Below are 16,309 nucleotides of genomic sequence, written 5' to 3'. Positions count from 1 at the left end.
GTGATTAAAAAAATAACATGCTATGATTGAACCTTAATCGCATTTCGATTAACACGTTAACGGTGACAGCCCTAAACATGCACATATTTGTATCGAACCTTTTGATGTGAGGCTTTTAGTTCGGTTCACATTTCAAACTGAACGATATGTTGAACTAATCCAATTACATTTGGAAAATAAAACACACAACTAGGTCTGGTGTTTGGGGCCACTTTGGTTTCACTGTGAATTTGTGGGAATGTAATGTAATTGAGCCCCTTTATTACACAAACACATCTCAGCCAGACCGTTACTGCTGCTTTGTACCGAAAACCCCAAATTATGATGTTAGCTCTTATACTTTTAAAATATTAAATATATGGGGTATTTCCTTCCATTTTTGAAACAGAACTGTTTCTTTGTTTGTATTTGTTTGTGACTACAATACTACATTTTATAAAGAGCTGTTTATATTTTATATGGTGATAGGAAGATATCCCAGAAGATGGGTCACTCTTGTATAGTTCCATCATTGTTAAAAACAAAACAAAAAAAACACCATCATGTTTTATGTTTGTTTCTATAAATTAAACATTTCTACTTTTTTGCTGTATCAAAAACATACCGAACCGTAACACCAATGTGTCGAACTGAACCAAACCATGAAATGACCTATGGCTGCGTCCCATCCTCAAACGCGATGAGCCAATCACAGTGCGTATAGCCATTCCCATACACTCAGACATTCTCTGCCTGGATGTCCATTGAAATGTATTACAGAAAGTCAGTTTTGTTCGGTTTTATGAGCTTTTTCTGAGATCTGAAGTTTAAAAATGGTCAAACGGTGTGCATGGGGTACATGCAACTCCGACACAAGGTATCCTGAGAGGCTGGGCGATAAGGTGTATTTTTTACACTTTAAACCACATCTCAACCGAGAAAAGTGTCTCCTTTGGATAAAGTTGTGTGGTAACGTTAGACCACAACATCAACTCAACGTGAATAAGATTAACAATGATGTCTACATGTTCTAAGGTAAGTCAACATTGTGTTTGAGGCAACATATTGTCACTTTGCTGGAATGAATTATAAAGTTATCTTTAACATCTCTAGCTAATGTGAGCTAATGTTAGCTCCTAGCTGTGTTGTTCATCATGTCACCTTGTTTGCTGGGAGTTCATTTGCCTATTTTGTTCTAGTTTTGTACTTTGGTGATCGTACATCATTGTTAGCTGTTGTCCAAAGGGTTCTAGTTAAGCTAAAGTTAACCTCTGGAGCTTAGCTTTGTTAATTTATCTGTAATCGCAGAGATAACAAAGGTTGGCAAATGTTATGCTGAATGATTCAATGTAAATACTGTAGCACCAAACTAACGGAGAGACACTCTTGGTAAAGATGGTAAAAAGGCCGTTATCTTTTTCTCATATTCTGAGCCAAAAACTTTCAGTGGCACTTTAACTTGTTGTCTTTGATGGCGACGGCAACGAGATGCGGTTCACAAGCGTACACTGTGACCTGTAAATTTTGGCTTGTAATTTAAGCTTTTCATTGACCTTCTCAACAATAAAATGATTAATATATCCCTCCAATGGGTAGTTTAGGCCCTTTTGGTTACTTCTCAATGACATCTGATTGTTATGTCCCCAAAAATCATCAATTGCCTCCTGTGAAATGCTGTGTACTGTGACACCTGCCATAGCGCCGGTCACTGAATGTTGATAGTTTGTCTGAGTGAGTGGAGGGGGGCGTGGCTTAGCCATAGGTCAATTATGTGAACCATTACACTCCTACTTGAGAGCAAATGAAGCAATTCAAAAAAGGATGGCACATCTGTTAAAAAGGTAACTGGATGGTTATCTAAAATGTGGCAGGCAGTCTCCATTTCATGTGTAGCACTGTGTTCTTCTTGCAAGTCTCCCAAAACATTGAGAGGATCTGTAAAGCAGCAGCAAGCAAGCAGTAACGACTTTCTTTATTTCTTTTTTGCAATCTTTCACATTTACATACAATTCCCAATTGTTGAAAGCTGAGACAAAATTTTAAATAGTAATTCGACAAAGTGAATATGTAGCAACAATCATACAAAAGACAGTCATTGTGTCTCTTTTTGTCTTTTAACTGTGAGCTTTCACAAAGCACAAACTGCCCCCTTAAGAAGAGGACTCAGCGCCCAAGCACTCAGGCTTAAATGGCACATAATGAAATCTACTCACTGGTATTTTCCTGTCTATATGGCCTCTCCCCGTTAAAGGGTCGTGGTATATAGGATCTTCAGGGAAAATGGTACGTCACGTGCTCATACCTCATCGCCAGTGTGGGCAAAGTGCTTCAACATGACTACTGTGATGGATCATACCACTTAGCTACAACAACAGATATGTTTGCCGAGAATCTCAAGCAGCACTGAAATTCTCCATCACCCATCATACTTCATAAACATTAGTGATATATCTGATAAGACTTGGTTTCAAAGGAGCAACTCATTTCTAGCAGTAAAGCACCCTGATAGACCAAACCGACCAACCCACAAGAGCATCCTTACCATATGGCTTCCTGATACATCAGACGAGGCACTGCTGAAGTCCTCCGTGTTGACGTTTTCAAAGTCAGACTCTCCCACAGCAATAGGAACAGTGACAGTCAGACTAGGATTGTTGATGAAAGACATTATAGAATCATCACTCTTGCTGCTGACTATGTACTTGTCTCCATTTTTGTCCACTCCAGTCACATCACCATTTCCACTCTTAGGAAAGTCTTTGATGGTATGGTTGGGGACACCGTTCGGCCCTAAAGGTTTGTGGAGCTCATTCAGGGTTTTGTCCTCGTCCTTCCCTTTCTTCTTTCTCCTGAGGCAAACGCTATTGCAGCTGCTTCGAAGATGGGACTTGAGGAAGGCAATGCCCTTTTGAATCCGTGCTATGGCAATCTGCAAATTGTTGTCGCCGTCATCTTCCGTTGGTTCCAGTTTGTCAGCGCTAAATGAACTCAGCAACAGGGCCAGGAACAGGTTCAGCACCTATCAGATAATGACATGACTTAATGTAAGATTGCATTATCTTTCAGCTATTGTATTTTATGATAATGTGTAGCTAAAAAAATGCATCATGGGTGGTTATTCTTTGCAACCATGAAGTAAATCTACAAAGGTTGGACAAGTTAGACTCATGAATTGACCGTAAAAATGATAATGTACCACAAGGTTTCCAATAACCATGACCATCATGTAGACAATGATGCACTTGGTCGTCCCAGCCACCTCCATACAGTCCCACATGGTCTCTATCCACTCTCCACAAAGCACTCGGAACACAATGAGGAATGAATGGAAGAAGTCACTCATGTGCCACCGGGGCAGAGTGCAGTCGGCAGAGATTTTACACACACAGTCCCTATAGCTTTTTCCAAACAGCTGCATGCCCACCACAGCAAAGATGAAGACAATAATGGCCAGCACCAGCGTCAGATTGCCCAAGGCCCCCACTGAATTACCAATTATTTTGATCAATTTGTTAAGAGTGGGCCATGATTTTGCCAACTTGAATACTCTTAGCTGCAAAGACAAAAGAAAAACAAGTAATTCCACAAGTTTTGGCACACAAAATGCACCTAAAAGTACTCGCTACAACACATTATTGTATTTGTATATGCATATACTTACCAATCTGAATGATCTCAGAACAGACATGCCACCCGAGTTTGAGAAGCAAAGCTCCATCAAGCTTACACTGACAATGATTCCATCAAAAATATTCCATCGTTCCTGGAAGTAATAGTATGCATCCAAAGCAAGAAGCTTGAGGACCATTTCAGCTGTGAAGATGCTAGTGAATACCTTTATAAAAACAAAAATCAGAAATATTCACCATTAATAAACATAGTACATATTTTGCGTAAAACATTTTCTGCACTCTACGCTTACACTCCACTCACCACATTGCCCACAGCCAGCATATTGCTAAAACTCTCGCTCATCGGATAAAACTCCATGGCCATAAACAGTGTGTTGAGAACGATGCAGATGGTGATGGCTAGATCCACAAATGGATCCATCACAATTAGTTTAATCACCCTCTTGATCTTTAGCCATGCAGGACAACATTCCCAGATTAGGAAGATGTTGGCAAAACTGTACCAGCAAGAAGGACACTTCTGCCTTGACTCTTCGAGCTCTGATGCACACAAGTGATGGAAAAACAAACAAACATTATATGTATATATTTTTTATCTGAAAGTACTATTTATCTTTTTAATATCCAAAATATAATCAAGATAGGATGCTCATGTTATGGTGTACAATACCTACCCTCCATTGTGCTGGTTATGACACTAGCTATACTATGAACTCTCTGCCTGGCCTCTGGGCCCTCAAGGAAGTCCATGAACTTCTGTTCTGTTCCTCCACCGGTCTGTCTGTATTCCATGTCTGTGGTGTCGGCCTGGAGATAGAAGCACTTGTTACAGATGCAACGGCACTACAGCAAATAACATGTTACCATGGATATACAGAAGCTACACACATGAAGAAAAGTGTCAGTATTTTGCATCACAGTGTAAAGCTGCAAAAGTAAAAGAAAGCAACAAGCAAAGGGAAATGTGTATTAGAAAGGTACCAGGCTGACTCCAGTAGGTAAAGCTCTATAATGACACCCTGGTCAGATAATCAGTAGCCACACTTATGCTTGCCAATCACAGTGGATTAGAAAAAAAGGCGCATAGCAGTAAGAACATTGTTTTTTTTCCATTCCTTACCATTAAATCAGCATTACCAGTTAAATTTCAGCTTTAGTATCTACTAAGGTTTTCGTGTCTAACCAGGGTTGCAGGGAGCCTTGTGACACACCTCTCTTCCTATGTGTCACTGACTCTGTATGACAGATGCAAATGTCTGAGGAGTATAAAGTGGACTTAAATACCAGCCTCTTTATTTAAAGTTTGGAAACGATTTCTTTTTAGCCATGCTAGCTACATTTATTAGACATTTTTAGACATTGACATTTTTGTCTTTTGGTGAAATATCTCGACAACGTGGCATGGATGGTCATGAACTTTGGTAGTACAGATGCATGGTGTCATGATGAAGAGATCCTGATGACTTTGGTGATCCCCTGACTTTTCCTCTCATGCTGTCATTAGGCATTTTGGCAATTTTGCCTTTTCATTAGATAGGAAAGTTCAGTGTGAAATGGATAGAGAGGAGGGATGACATGCAGCACAGGGCCGGAGCTGTAGCTAGGACATATCCTTTGTACATGGGGCGCCCACTCTACTAGGAGAGCTAGTTGGTGCCCATTAGGTCAAATTTTTAACTGTAAAATACTTTGGTTTATGACCAAATACCTGCAAAACTAAGCTGTAGGCCTTACTTTGTGCTTTGTGTTAGTTAGCAGGTGGTAGCATTCTAAAATGCTAAGATGGGGAATATGGTAAACACTATAGCCTACCTGCTTAACATCAGTATGTTAGCATTTCCATTGTGAGCATGTTAGCATTTATCACAGAACAATGCTTGCAATCGATTAGCTCAAAGCAGGAATGCAAAATGTTAACAGCATCGCCTGCTGAAATGAATAAAATCCTATAGTTGTACTCTAACACATGCATCATTCTCAAACCAAAAACGTGCTTTGTAAAAAAGCCAAACATCAATAATATCAATATTAATAAAATGTTGCATAAATCACTGTTATAGAGACAAAGCGCAACGTGTCACACTCTGAAAACCTTGCCCATCGGAGGGGAAAACTATCAGCCGACAATATGCTGAAACTCCAACAAAATGGCAGTAGCATTAGATTCAGATTCCTTGATATTTACATTTGATCGAATAACAAGATAAGATCATCATTTAACCTTACAAAGATCAAAACCTGGCATTACATACATCAGTTAGCTTCAACCGCTACAGTTTGTCTGGCCTAATTAGCAAAATGCTTGCTGCACGTAAGCATGCTGAGTGTTAGAATCCAACAGTTTTCCGATATCTTCCTGCTGATACCTAAACAAAACTTAATTATGGACTCTTTCCCATGTTGGTAGTGCTTTCCACCAAAGCAGCTTTTTAGGCATTTTTGTGTTGTTTGCTAGCAGACGTAAATGAAAAGGAGGCATCTTTACACAATACGAAATTGTTTTCCCCTCCAGTGGGGGGCGATACTTGAATGCGCTCTGTCACTATGGGTGCACAGTACAATAAACAGTGTGAGTCAGACAGGAAAAGGACAAATAAAAAGAAGAAAACTGAAATATATAGAGCTAAGGACTATTAGCTATAGGCACAATAAAAGGGCCATGTGGGCTAAACAACCCTTTCTTACATTGTCTCCAATGGAAGCCATATCTACTGTCACTTTAGGTAGAAGGAGCCCCACAGGTGACGATGGGAGCGAATTCCCTCCCACCAGAGACACAACCCCATTGCAGTCTACAGAGCTATGCTTGATCCCATTGGGTGGAAGTAGGAGATGCGCCAAGAAGCTGCACTGGCTCAGACTGCTGCTGCGTCGATCACGACTCAGGGGACGAAACAAAGAGCCCCTCTGACTCAGGTTGTCCTCAAAAATGCTGTTCTCATCATCGGCAAATCCATTTTCTGAGCCTGCGTCTCGTGTTTGGCTCCGGAAACTGAAAAGGCTGGTCCGGCTGTTCCGTCTGGATGAGAACAGGGGTCCACGAAAACTCAGAAAGGACTAGGAGAGAAAGATATTCTTCAGTGGATATATACTGATTGTAAAGAGGAGAGAATGCCGATGCAAACGATCAAGCAAATGGCATAAAAAAAGATTTCTGTGGTGTGGTAAAGAAAGAGTTGCCTGATGATGATAATGATGATGACGATAGGGATGATGATGATGGCCATAATGATGATGGTGGGGCATGTAAGGAAACGGCAAAATTAGAAAATACAAGTTGGGGATGACTAAGAATGGTAAGAACGATAACTGATGGTGATGACGAAGAAAAAGATAATCATGAAAACAGTGGTGGTGGTGATGATGATGATGATGATGATGATGTTTAGAAGCATTGCAAGGAAAATTGCAAAATAAAAAATGCATCTTGATGATTGACAGTAACAAGAATATAAGAAGCTGATGAAGAAAAAGAAGAAGAAGAAGCTGATGATGATGATGATGATGATGATGATGATGATGATGGCGATACTAATGATGATAAAAGGAAAAAAGCGCCATTGCGATAGCAGTGAAAGACAAGCTGCTTTAGCCACCACTGCAGGACATAAAAGTAGTCACAAAATTTGCTAGAAACTCACAAAGGATCAGGAAAGTTAGCAAATACATATGTTGAATAACACTTAGGCTATTCAGTATTTTAAAATCTCACACTCACAGCTTTGTGCGGCTGTAACATAAGCTTCATAATCACATTATCAGTCCATTTGCGTCTCCTGACTGTCACTCATTTTGAGCTCTGCGAGGAGCTTGACAAAAGCCAATGAGTCTTCTGACAAAAGTCAGACATATCTGCCATTCAGTTAAGAGAACACTTAACACAGACAGTTTTGATGTCTCCTGATCTACATTATTTTGCAATTAAAGAGACTGTAACCTATAACGATTTTTTTAGGTATTAAGTAGAAATGTTTAACAGTTATTAGAATTTTATTCTTGACTGATTCAGAATTACCTTAGCAGTAATACTGAAGTTAAAATAATGGATAAAAGCAATGTGTAAAGGTGACTTTAGAGTTGAGACATAATAAGCTGCAAGCAGAGCAACAGTTAGTGATACACTGGTGGCAGAATATCAGTGCTTTCACAAACAAATCACACTGACAGATATACTGAACCTGATGTGCTAATGAGCATTTCATGTCATAGTTGAGCTGGTTTGCATCCACAGAGAAGCGGCAGCGAGCTTTCTTCATACTGTCCTGTGACTCGGATTTAGGAACCCTCTCACCAGCCTCTTTGCCCTCCTCTTCCTTCCTTTTTCTTCGCCTGTTTCGCCTCTCTTTGGCACTTTTGGAGCTGAGCTTGGAGGTGTCAGTGGAGCTCTCAGGGCCGCTGGCTTTGTTGCTGGCCTCCCCACTCTCTGCAGCAGCTGCAGTTGCTGCTGCCTAAAGGAGGTAATAGAGAAAAAATGGGGTGAACACGTGGAATAAATCTTTGTGGTTCTTCTTTTCCTTAGTTTTTGTTGACAACATTGTCAGAAAACTGCTATCTGCAGACAGATAGTTCTTTCTCCTGCCATGAAGAAACACAGTATGTCTTACTGTGATTAAAAAACATAATGGGTAGCATCGTTTTTAGAGAAAGCATCAACATGCTAATACCTGTAGGTCTGTCGGGGCTTATTTACAGGATGCAGATACATAACCAGGTATTGTGGAGCAAGTCACATTTTAAATATACATTATTATATTGCAAAGAAAATCAAAACAAAAGAGAAGCTTTGGCAACTTTCAAATACAGTTGACAACTGGCAACCACAGAATATGGTGCTGGGATGTAACTATGTATATTGACTCCAATATTGTACTTAAGTTTAACTTTGAGATTGCTGTACTTTGCTTAAGTACTTCCATGTTCTGCTACTTTAAATCTCTACTCCACTTAAGTTCAGTGGAAAATATTGTACTGTTTACGCCACTCCTACTACTACTTTAGTTACTATATACTTTACAGATTAAAATTGTACATGCAACATAGTTAAATTATCTCCTCATCAGCAAAGTACAACATTAAAATACTGTATCAGTAATAATATTCCAATCATATAATATATAATAGTCAGGGTAGTAGTGAGGATTTTAGAAATACTCATGAGTCCAAGACCCGCCTCACCTCACCTCAAACGTTTTAATAAGGCTTCAAAATAATGCATTATTTTGATTGATTAATCACTGAAAAAATAACATGATGCCCTTTGACCGGATGCATCATTAAAGGCCCCAGTGGCTTTGTCACATGATGGAGGCAGACGAGGGAACTGCCCATTGGTCTGATATCCCATTGTTATGACCATATTAAACCCATTGTTCCAAAGTCCTGTTGTTCCGAAATCATCATGATGCCCTGTGGTTAAGGTCTGGTTAGGTTTAGGCACAAAAACCACTTGTTTAGGGTCAGGAAAAGATCATGGTGTGGGTTAAAATGAAAAAGAAAGTGACAAACACATAAGCTGTGAGCCTGCTTCGCCTCAAGCCTTTCCCAGCTGACCCAGAGCCGGTCGCGACGCACCATCAAGGTAGAAATACGCCCGCCGGGAGCCGTTCGGCACTACAGACCATTGGACTAATGGGATGTCGGACCAATGGGCTGTCGGACCAATGACATGGACCCGGCAGACGAGACGCTGCTTGGCCCCATAAACGGAACATTTACAATTAAAAAACACCCAGATGGAACTATTGATAGGAGCACTATTCTCTGCAGTTTCTGCAGTATCACCTCAATGCAAAGCATTTAGCAGCGAACCCGGAGGTCCAAGCCAGCACGGCCTCTGATGCTAGCACTAGCAGCTAGCCTTGTCAAGCCACACTCAACCAAGCGTTCAGACACAAACTGAGTAAGTCCACCTGTGATGACTAACTCCCTTGCAAAATGGATTGCAATGGACAGCAGACCAGCTTTGGTGGTAGAGGACAGGGGGACAATTGTATCCAAAATCCAGCAGCTTTAATACAACACATCTGCCAAAATTCATTTTAATTGAACTTTTAAAAATATTTTCACAGTAAAAATTGATGTATGAGATTAATTTAGATAAGATTTTTTTTTAAATGCTTGACAGCCCTAGTGTTCCATTAGTTATTTGCTTCTTCCTTTATATAGCTAGCTATAAAGTCAAGATTTAAATATTTTGTGATCAGTATTTTGTGTAACATTTACTTCCAAACACTAACATCAAAGACTGAAATTCTGGTGGAGAATTGCTAAATTGATTACTTATTCATTCACTGGTCTGAAAAGTAGTCAAATTTAAATATATTCTAGTCTAAAAATACTAAAATCAGCCTGTTAAATACACATCATGTGGAAGTTTTTAATTATAGCCCCCAGGTTTCTGAAAAGCCCAAACTCTAAGACAATATACAGAGACATAAACTCAGCTGCAACCATATAACAATACAAATCAAATGAGTACTTTTACTTTTGATGCTTAAGGTACATTTTGCTTATAATACTTATGTATTTTTACTTATGTAACATCATAAATGCAGGAATTAACTTCCATCCTCCACCACTGACAAAATCATACATACAGTATGTATGCATGGACATGTGTTGTATGTAACTAGTTTGTGGTTTGTTCCAAATCATCATATGAAAGACTCATAACAACAATACCAATGTGCATGTAAACACAGGCAGCTAAATGTGAATTACCATAGATATACACAGCTGTCTTTTGTAAAAGTCCACTATAAAAAACAATTTCTAGTTCTAAAAAAGAAGATGCATCCCAGCTTTATGTCATTTAATTGGAATCAGTCATTTGACATCAACTTATATTTAGACCATGGATTGTCCTGTACCTGAGCGTCCTCCTGCTGCCGTCTCAGCTGGTCAACCATGGCCTTATACTCTTCCTCCTTCTCTAGCTCCTCCTTTTGGGTGGCCTGGCTTTGCTCCTCATAGGCCATGGCGACTACAGCCAAGATCAGGTTGATCAGGTAGAAGGAACCGAGGAATATCACCAGCACAAAAAAGATCATGTAGGGCTTTCCAGCTGCCCGCAACGTCTGGAAGAAAAATAAACAGTTTAGTTGTAAATTCATAATATGATTATTCTTAATACAGGCCCACTAGTTAATTTTTAATCTTTTTATTTTTCTTTATGTTTATTCCACATTACTTTTCTGCTTTGTGTTATTTGCCATGGGTTAAATATATGATAATGCAGCAGAATGTATACAGATGTGTCTCACACTGCATTTGTTTGTCTGTGGCCAATACATTTAAAGAAATAATGTCCATGCTCACGTTCTCAGGGGTAAGACACTGACATGAAATTAAATTGAATTAATTAGATTAAATACCCTGTGAAATTTACCGCTGTGACACCATCAGCCCAAAGGATAACAAAGAAAAAATAACAACAATCACCAAGTGACCAAACAAGTAATGCTAATCTATTACGCACAAAAGGTTTTGCCCATGGGACCTTTGTTAAATTAATGTTTGCTTTACTTGCTCTTACTACAATATTAAGCCTATTCAGTGGACACCTATTTGCCTTTAGGGCCATTCAAGTTGTGTTTGCCTATGTCACAGTGGGACTCATCATTGTTCCTTTTGATCAAGATGCACCTGCACGTCATTTAAAGGTTTGTTTGAACACTTTTAATCCCAATATTGTAATGGCAGAATGTTTTGTCTATGACTGAGCCCCTCCTTAATACAGTCCTGCCTGTTTATGTAGACTGCACATATACAGCATCCTCCACCACACAAGGTCAAACATTTCATCAACCTGCCACCAAACCAACCACTGTTCTTCTCATAGGGATGCTGAGCAACCAAAGTACTTCATCCACAAAACTGCAATTTGTATACTAATTACTCATCCTGTGTTACCTTGAATTTGCGAGGAAAACTTTTTCTTGCATGCCGGTGAACGCATTCTGGATAAAGTGAAGTAAAGGAGGACTGAGTTTAACAACACCTAAAACTATAACACATCTGCTTTCAAAATCTCACACAGCTCTTGCAGTATAATCCAGTTCTCATTTATCCAGTCGTAGTCTCCCTACTTTCCCAACACATGCATTTTTGCTAAAACCAAAGTATTTAAAACACTTAGTCCAGCACTGTAACGCACAAATGAGAGCCACTCTACCATGTTTGACACAGATTAGTGTATTGAGTAATTATTGGAGCTTTTTAACATTACAACCCAGTCAACATATGTATGTGGGGCCTATGTGGGCTAGTAAATGGGATTGTCGATGGGTTCCATAATGGCCTCATGCCGAATGCCCACATGGGTGGTTTTACCCAAGTGGGCCCAGGATAAGATGCCCATTTTGGGCCCATACCAACTCGGTACCCAGGTAGCCTTAGCATAACCCCTGTGTGGGCAATTGGAGTAGTGCCATTATGGAACCCATGGACAATCCTATATATGGCCCATTTTTCAGATCATTTACATGGGGGCCAACAAACAAATCTTGACTGGGAATCTAGTGTCACAACCACTGCCTTCAAACATTAAATTGTCTTACAAAACAACTTGTAAAAACCAAACCTGACAAAGAATTCCACTGCAGTAACAAAAACAAAGCTTGTCAGTATAGGTCAGTCTTTTCATTGTAAAATCTGTTATATTTGCATTCATCGCTCATAATATGTTGTTATAACTCACTATATACAAATGTCAACTGTTTAGACTTCAGTTAGCAAGCCAGTTGCTGCTGCTATATGTCTCAAGACACATTTTTGTGGACTTTTGTGGCTTTCTTTAATACATTTTCTTTTAACCTGTAGTGTTTTTATTGCATGGAATTTGAGTTTTAACCAATAATGAATTACTTAAGTATTGTGTTTATCTTTTAATGTATCTTCATTTTGTTTAAAGCATTTAGTAATTGATATTTACGACTCAAAAATCAATATACATGCATTTAAATCTAGAAAAATTCATCCAGTCTTTCTAATTTCACTGCTTACCTGCTGGTAAAGGTTTTCCCAGTAATCCTGTGTCATCAGTCTAAACAGAGAGAGGAAGGCCCAACCAAATGAGTCAAAGCTGGTGTAACCATAGTCCGGGTTCTTTCCCACTTTCCTGCAAGTGAACCCCTCCGGACACTCCCTGCAACAAACAAAGACTGTGAGGCTCAGGAGGCGTCGTCCCTCCACGACATCAAATATGCTCAAAATGTCCCCCTGATATTAATTAAAAAAATATAGCTATATGTATATATATATATATATATATATATAATATATATATATATAATTGAAAAACCATGCTCGCCATCTGTAAAAAAAATTATTTTTTGCATATTTGTATGTACAGTCTTTGAGGAAAAGTAATCAAATTACAGATATTGATCAAAATTTTGGTGACTACAAAGGGGTTACTCCAAATATATTCTTTTTGTACAAATGTTTCAAAGTATAAAATTCATTCTGTTACTTTGCATCTTTTTGCCTTCTTTTCACACAACCTGTTTCCAGACATTTTTTTTCCAGCTTGTTACTGAAGTAATTAACTACTTAAATGTAGTAAAATCCATCACTGGTGAAGAAATTACAATAGTTACATTACTTATTAAATTTCCAACAGGTTACCTTGTAATCAGTAACCTATAACATTTCAAAAGTAACCTTCTCAACACTGATAATAGGAAATGAGTTTTCAATTTTTTAATTTCTTTCTGGGGGGACCTTATACCCCCTGGCAGGTTTGGTTCTTCCCCAAGTGTTGAGTCTATGGCTATACCTCCTTGGAGAATTAGCTTACCCAGCGCCACGGCCAGTTCCACAAAGCAATGGATCTCGTTTGCCTTTAAGGTAATACAAATTACCTGATGGGGGAAAAAAGAAAATCACACTTTATTTGCCAGAAGTGGCTGCAAAGATGCCAAAGATACACCTCTACAATCTAAAGCAATCCCGTACAAGTGTGTGCAATAAATAATCTCTCTCTTACAGCATTAAGTTTTTCTGTGTTTCTTGTTTTTTGACACTGGTTCAGAGAGGTGTACATGGCCATTTTTGTGGCTGTGGTCAGTGGTGTTGCTGTAGTAGGTGGCATCATACTGAATGGTGTTTCTAGTGTTTCTAATGTTTTGTCCACCTAAATGACGATGACAAAAAATACATCTCACAATATAATGCAGTCCAATCTTGTACAACAGCATCATCAGACATAGCCTCATATATTACAATGCACTATGTCACTGACACAATGCTGGGAAAAACTAAATATTAAAAGCCTCACACAGATCAAACATATTGCAGGGTTGTTGTATTGATTGCATTTGATTGCAGAGATGTAGCTAATGAAGTGGTAAATATTGAAAGAGAATAAAAAAATAAAAATTGGTCCTGATTACATAACTCCCCATTTCTCCTTTACATAAGTAATAGTTTTTTTGTGTGCAGGATTAAGTAGAACAGAGGAAAGTATACCCACTCTTATTGAGAATGTACGTTTCCCAGTCGAAAGTTTCCTCTGTCGTACCATTGTAGGTTGAATTGTCAGGGTTCCACACACACTTTTGCTTGAAATGGCCCATAAACAGTTGTAACCCTATGAGGGCAAAGACGCTCAAGCAGAAGACGGTGAGAATCATCACATCAGTAAGCTTCTTCACTGACTGGAACAACGCACCAACAATGGTCTTCAGGCCTGCCAGATACAAAATCGATCGTTACTCTTACTCTAAGTGGTCAATTAAAAGACACTGTCAACATTAACAGTAGGCATGTGCAGTCTCTAAAAAGTGTTGCCACTGAGCTCTGCCTGTAAAATGCGTACTTCACTGATTTAGCACTACACAGTCCTGCCAGGATTTTTTGGAAATTACAAGGTCGCACAGTTGGCTGAATTTGCTTTAACTGTTGCAGTCACAACATCCTGGATGGACTGACTACATTTTGATATTACTGACTCACAATGAAAAAAAAAAAAGATAAATTCAATGCAGCAGAACCAGAGATAACGTCGTTTTTGTTCCTCACATCTTCCCTGTCAAAACCCGATGCCCACATCATCCACATTGCAACTGGACAGCTCTGTTTGAGATTCAGGTGTGATAATGTAGCATCAGGTAAAGATGGGGGACCGGGGTTCAGTGGTCTGATAAAGTTGCATCTTTCTCACGCCATAACCCCAGATTTTTCATTATTTTCAAAGTTGTAGTTTTAAGCCGCAGTGCTGACTCAAGTGACATCACTTCAGTCAGTCAACTAAACTTTGCACAGCTCCCTCTAGGGAAGCAAACTTTTACACAACTCTAATTTTCACATACTCCTCAAGACCTGTAAACAGACTTTGATGTGTAAAAAACAGTGGAGTTTCCCTTTAAAGGTCCCATATTGTAAAAAGTCAGATTTCCATGTCTTTTTAAAAATAAAGCAGGTATATATGGGATATAAATACTGTGTATATTGTATCAAAACACTCAGAGAAATGCACACAATTCATATCCAGTAACTGTGCCTTTAAACGAGCTGTCAGGATTTCTGTGAATTTGTGATGTCACAACTACTCTATATAGAGTGCTTGAAACATAAACATAAATGGGTCTTTTTGTATTTCTTATCGGATTTTTTTGCAGTGTATGTGAATGACATCAGCTGACAGGAAGCAAACATGGACCCAAGCTGTTGCCTTTCAATGTAATTCCAGTGAGTATTAAAACAGAAAAACAGAGTGTTTCAGACAGAGGGTGATTACGGGTATATACAAGTAGACTTCATGAGAAAAATAATATGTTTTTTGATCATTTGTAGCATGTAGACATATATTAGTAGAAACCCAAAATACAAGTATGAGTCTGTATATGAGTATAGTATGGGACCTTTAAAGTCACACAATCCCTTCATTTTTAATACTGGGAAAAAGGGAAGTTTTTTGACAACATGAAGACTGTTTATCAGTCAGAACATAAGATAAAAGAAAGTAACAGTGAATTAGTATCATGCATGTCAGTATTGATGTACATGCAACAATAATAGGACACGACACACAGATTAAGTGGCATTAAGTGCCTTCATTGACATGCAAAGAGGAGCAAATGGATGTCAAGGAATAGTCCAAAAAACACAAAAGCAGCTTGTCCAGACCACAAGCAAATATCACAAATCTCATAGAGGAACTATTCAATCCACAGGTGGTAAAACACACAAGAACATATTTTTTTTAACGTTGCTGCCTAAGATTCCTGATTTCAGTGGCTACACTGTGCACGTGGGTCAAAGAGCTAGACTCCAAAAATGACCCATTTAAAACCTGAGGACACACCCATTTTACCTAGCTATCACCTCGGAAGCCCAAGATTGTTTTTGGATTGCAATGTTCAGATTGCTGAACAATTCTTTGACATATCTGTGATAAGGAGGTAGACAGGTAGGGTCAGGAAGCTTTGTGCATAGATGTCATGACAGTTTAAGGGTGGAGGGTTGGAGGAGGTGCAGTTGAGGGACAACAGGAGAAAGTCATGCAAGAGGCTAACTAACATGCACTTGCCCCTACTGCTTACCTGGAATAACTGAAATGGCTTTTAAAGCTCTCAGCACTCTGAATATGCGAAGAACTGAAAAATTGCCCAGGCTGACAAACTCTGTTACATACCTACAGGGAAACTTTGAATTAGTAGCCTATGGACAATTGGCTGAGACGACAATACATGCAC

The 16,309-nt window shown here is 39.0% G+C and overlaps 1 protein-coding gene across 1 annotated transcript in view; it reads right to left on the bottom strand.

Annotated features, from left to right (window-relative positions):
• Positions 1 to 16,309, bottom strand: part of scn1laa (sodium channel, voltage-gated, type I-like, alpha) — a 37,857-nt gene that overhangs the window by 11,851 nt on the left and 9,697 nt on the right. The window contains exons 6-17 of the mRNA XM_049594051.1: positions 16,157 to 16,248; positions 14,086 to 14,301; positions 13,411 to 13,474; positions 12,615 to 12,756; positions 10,481 to 10,687; positions 7,790 to 8,059; positions 6,297 to 6,668; positions 4,286 to 4,418; positions 3,913 to 4,151; positions 3,641 to 3,814; positions 3,176 to 3,532; positions 2,522 to 2,998 (exon numbers count right to left, since the gene is read on the bottom strand). Coding sequence (XP_049450008.1) covers positions 2,522 to 2,998; positions 3,176 to 3,532; positions 3,641 to 3,814; positions 3,913 to 4,151; positions 4,286 to 4,418; positions 6,297 to 6,668; positions 7,790 to 8,059; positions 10,481 to 10,687; positions 12,615 to 12,756; positions 13,411 to 13,474; positions 14,086 to 14,301; positions 16,157 to 16,248 — 2,743 coding nt within the window. The remainder of the gene's footprint in view (positions 1 to 2,521; positions 2,999 to 3,175; positions 3,533 to 3,640; positions 3,815 to 3,912; positions 4,152 to 4,285; positions 4,419 to 6,296; positions 6,669 to 7,789; positions 8,060 to 10,480; positions 10,688 to 12,614; positions 12,757 to 13,410; positions 13,475 to 14,085; positions 14,302 to 16,156; positions 16,249 to 16,309) is intronic.

This window comes from Epinephelus fuscoguttatus, linkage group LG13, assembly GCF_011397635.1.
Source record: "Epinephelus fuscoguttatus linkage group LG13, E.fuscoguttatus.final_Chr_v1".
NCBI lineage: Eukaryota > Metazoa > Chordata > Actinopteri > Perciformes > Serranidae > Epinephelus > Epinephelus fuscoguttatus.
This window is presented reverse-complemented; position numbering and strand designations above follow the sequence as displayed.